Source organism: Homalodisca vitripennis, unplaced genomic scaffold (assembly GCF_021130785.1).
Source record: "Homalodisca vitripennis isolate AUS2020 unplaced genomic scaffold, UT_GWSS_2.1 ScUCBcl_2754;HRSCAF=7819, whole genome shotgun sequence".
NCBI classification, from domain to species: domain Eukaryota; kingdom Metazoa; phylum Arthropoda; class Insecta; order Hemiptera; family Cicadellidae; genus Homalodisca; species Homalodisca vitripennis.
In genome coordinates, this window is record NW_025778861.1 from 38,698 (window position 1) to 42,160 (window position 3,463).

General features: G+C 37.4%; 1 protein-coding gene across 1 annotated transcript; it reads right to left on the minus strand.

Moving 5' to 3' along the window:
• Positions 1 to 404: 404 nt before the first annotated feature.
• Positions 405 to 2,945, minus strand: LOC124372212. The gene is made up of 2 exons (XM_046830579.1): positions 2,277 to 2,945; positions 405 to 841 (listed from the first exon to the last, which is right to left on the minus strand). Exons 1-2 carry the CDS (start codon positions 2,637 to 2,639, stop codon positions 512 to 514), a joined length of 693 nt encoding a protein of 230 aa, XP_046686535.1. The 5' UTR covers positions 2,640 to 2,945; the 3' UTR covers positions 405 to 511.
• Between the last annotated feature and the right edge of the window lie 518 nt (positions 2,946 to 3,463).

Consider the following 3,463-nt stretch of genomic DNA (forward strand, 5'->3'; position numbering starts at 1 on the left):
CACACAACATTTAACCATTTTTATAAAGTAGTAAAAGGTAATGAAACTCATACAAAATTATTGTAAACATTATATTATCCATACTTGTATTTGTTGCGTTGTACAAACAACACATTTACTTTTTATAACTAAGGAAGAAAAAGTAAAAAATCAATTTAATTAATGTAAGTATAAAGATAAAAAGTAATACGTACCTATGGTGTATGTTTAACCACAAATGAGTAAAGTAATAATTATAAAAACTATGACACTGTCAAACATAACATTGCAATCTAGTATTACAAACACATGGCAGCTCACAACAGTACCGCATATGAATAAAGATTAAAGTGTAATTTTAATTGAGTGCAAAATATTTTCACCACAAACAAAAAAAAAAATAATAAATGTAATTTGTTTCAACATATAACTCTCAATGTACTCAACTACTGGAGTAGGCCTACTAAAAAACCGCACAGCTTGGGTTGTGAAAAGTTTACAGGTTTAAGCCTACTTGTTAATAATAGAACACTTAATTTAGATTTGTATAGTTGACACTGAAGCCAGACATTGCTGTATCATCATACATTGGTTCATAGGTTGATCTACCTCCTGAACTTGGGGTAACACTAGCTGCCGATGGTGTTGTGGAACTTGAGTAAAGAATACCTGGGTTAACTGTAGCAAATCGTGTTAGTCCACCTAGTTCTGCTTCAAACAGGGCATCATTAATGATTTTCTGCGCATAAATCCTTTGCTCATTGTTCAGCAATCTCAGCTTTTGAGCAACGTTCTTCCCAAAGGCGTCCGTAGTGATCTTCTTCTTTTGTTGTTGCCAGTCGTTGTCCAATATTAACCAAGACTTGATCACACGGGGACAATTTTTTTTTGCCGTTTAAAAGAATCTTTAGGTTCAGGTGTTGCAGAGGTAATATTGGAAGCGGTTCGAGCAACTTGAGGAGGATTCTGTAGAGATTGGGGCGCTGGTACATTTTCCTCAGCATCTAATGGTTCTTTTTGTGAAATCGTCCAGCATCTCCTGTAAAAAAAAAAATGTTTGAAAAAAATGTCAAAATCCGTGACTTTTCGCGGATTTCCTTTATTTCCGTGCCCGGTAGACACCCTGTCATTACTTAATAATGAACCACAAATATCAATAATGATTCAGTTATCACCACAGTACATTCTTAACTACTTATTTATTACTTTCTCAAAATATTATATTGAAAAAATTACAGAGGGGGTGGCGAACGGAAAACGAGGGGTGATACGGTTCTCGATGGGTTTTGATTTCATTAAAATTTGTTCCGTACAAAACGCTGGTCTGAAATATGACAGCTGACAGTTTATGAATTGTTTTCAGGTACCGAATACAGCCGAGGAGTGGAAACAAATTGCACAGGAGTACGGGGAAAAATGGAATTTCCCCCAACTGCCTAGGCAGCATGGATGGAAAGCATATAGCCATAACACCACCACCTGGAAGTGGTTCTTACTTCTATAACTATAAGGGTTTCCATAGTCAGGTACTTTTCTGCATTGCTAGTGCAAACTATGAAATAATTTATTTTCATTTTGGTGTTAATGGCCGGGTATCTGATGGAGGAGTTCTGAAAGAGACAGACTTTCAACAAGAAACTAACAGATAAAAGCCTCAATTTACCTGAAGAGGGCATTGTAGACGGCGAAGCTCTTCCATACGTATTCATTGCAGATGACGCCTTCCCCCTAACTGAGGTCATAATGAAACCCTTTTCCTATAGGGTTGCAAACAAACCTAGAAAGGTATATAACTACCGACTCTCAAGAGCACGCCGAATGGTCGAAAGTGTTTTTGGGATTCTCGCTGAGAGATTTCAGGTTCTACAAAAACCAATCACCTTCATTGACTTGAAGAAAGTGAATAGTGTTGTTGTTTGCGTGCTGCTACCTGCACAACTATTTGCGTAGGACAATCCCTCAAAGGTACTCACCTAAAGACTGGTTGGATTTTAGATGACGACGAAGTTGGTGTGGTCTAAGCCTGGACCAAGAACCAGCGATCACATGGCATTACAAGTAAGACAAACCGATCGCCCAATGGCTAGTGCAAAAGAAGTAAGAAATAAATTTGTTCATTATTTTAGCAACAAAGGAAAAGTGGAATGGCAAGACAGATACATCTCTTAGTTTATAAATGATTATTTGAAAACAAAATACCTCCGATGGACAAACTGTAAGTTAGTTGTAGCATTGTGAATACATTATTTAACCGCAAAAACTAGTAATTTAATTCTCTTACCTCGTCTTTCACTGACTCTTCCTTCTCCTAAGTTGGAAGTCCCTCCTAGACATTCTTCCTGGTCAATAAGAAACAAAAGTTCTCTGTAGTACCACAGCTTTGGTACATATATATCGTCTGTACCACTGCCAGAACGTTGAGAGGCTGTTACCTTTCTTTGTTCCTTACGAAATGCACTTCTGATATTGTTTATCTTCTTCAACACATCGCTTTTTGTTGCAGTACTGTCAAACCCTTTCACTACTAATAGTAAACTACGGTGGGCTGCTTCCTTCTTTTCCCTATTGTGATAGTCTTTTGACTTAACCTTCCATACACATTCATGTTTCCTAAACTCCTCTATAAACTGTAAAAGATTATCCTTCGACCAACTGGCCATGATTGCCGCGTCACAAACAAAACAATGCGCAACCACCAAACGCTCACCACTCAATGACGCATGAGGCCGACACGGAGCAGCTGAGCTAGCGCATGCGCATATCTCGCAGCTTGGACTGTCGACTGTGGCCTGTCACGGGAGCCTCCACTAACTAGCAGTTCCGCCTGCAGTCCGATCGTTGAACTGTCGCACCGTGCGACAGTTGACAGTCCAACGATTCGCCTGCCGGATTCCCCATCCACTTACAGTTCTAACTGCAGTCCCGGACTGTCTCAGTCCAGGACTGCAGTTAGAACTGTAAGTGGATGGGGGGCCTTAGACGCACAATTCAGGACCTAGTATTTTATTTCTGACGATACAGTTTACGTGTATTTCTGTCTTCAAATATATATATATATATATATATAATATATATATATATATATATATACCGGGTGTCCCACGAAGAGGTTCAAACGTTTGATTTTATATTACTTGCCCATTTATACACCGCACATTTTCAAACTGTACACAATTCATGAAATAAGTTTTTAAAATAGTTTGTGAAAATTTCAGCTCTTTACCAATTGTTGAAACAAAATGTTGGCATTTATATAATAACAATGTTTTGTCATATTATATATTATTAACTAGAAAGCAACTCTGTTAGTGATAGAAAGACCAATATATAACAAATCATTAGGACTTGAACATAAGAATCTACTTTCCACATCTAAGAAAGCATAAACACTCACAAAAAAAAAATTGATTCAACTATTTTATTTCTCGACCGATTAAAACAAGTTTCATATCGTTAGTTTTGTAATGAAAATTTCCAATAAATA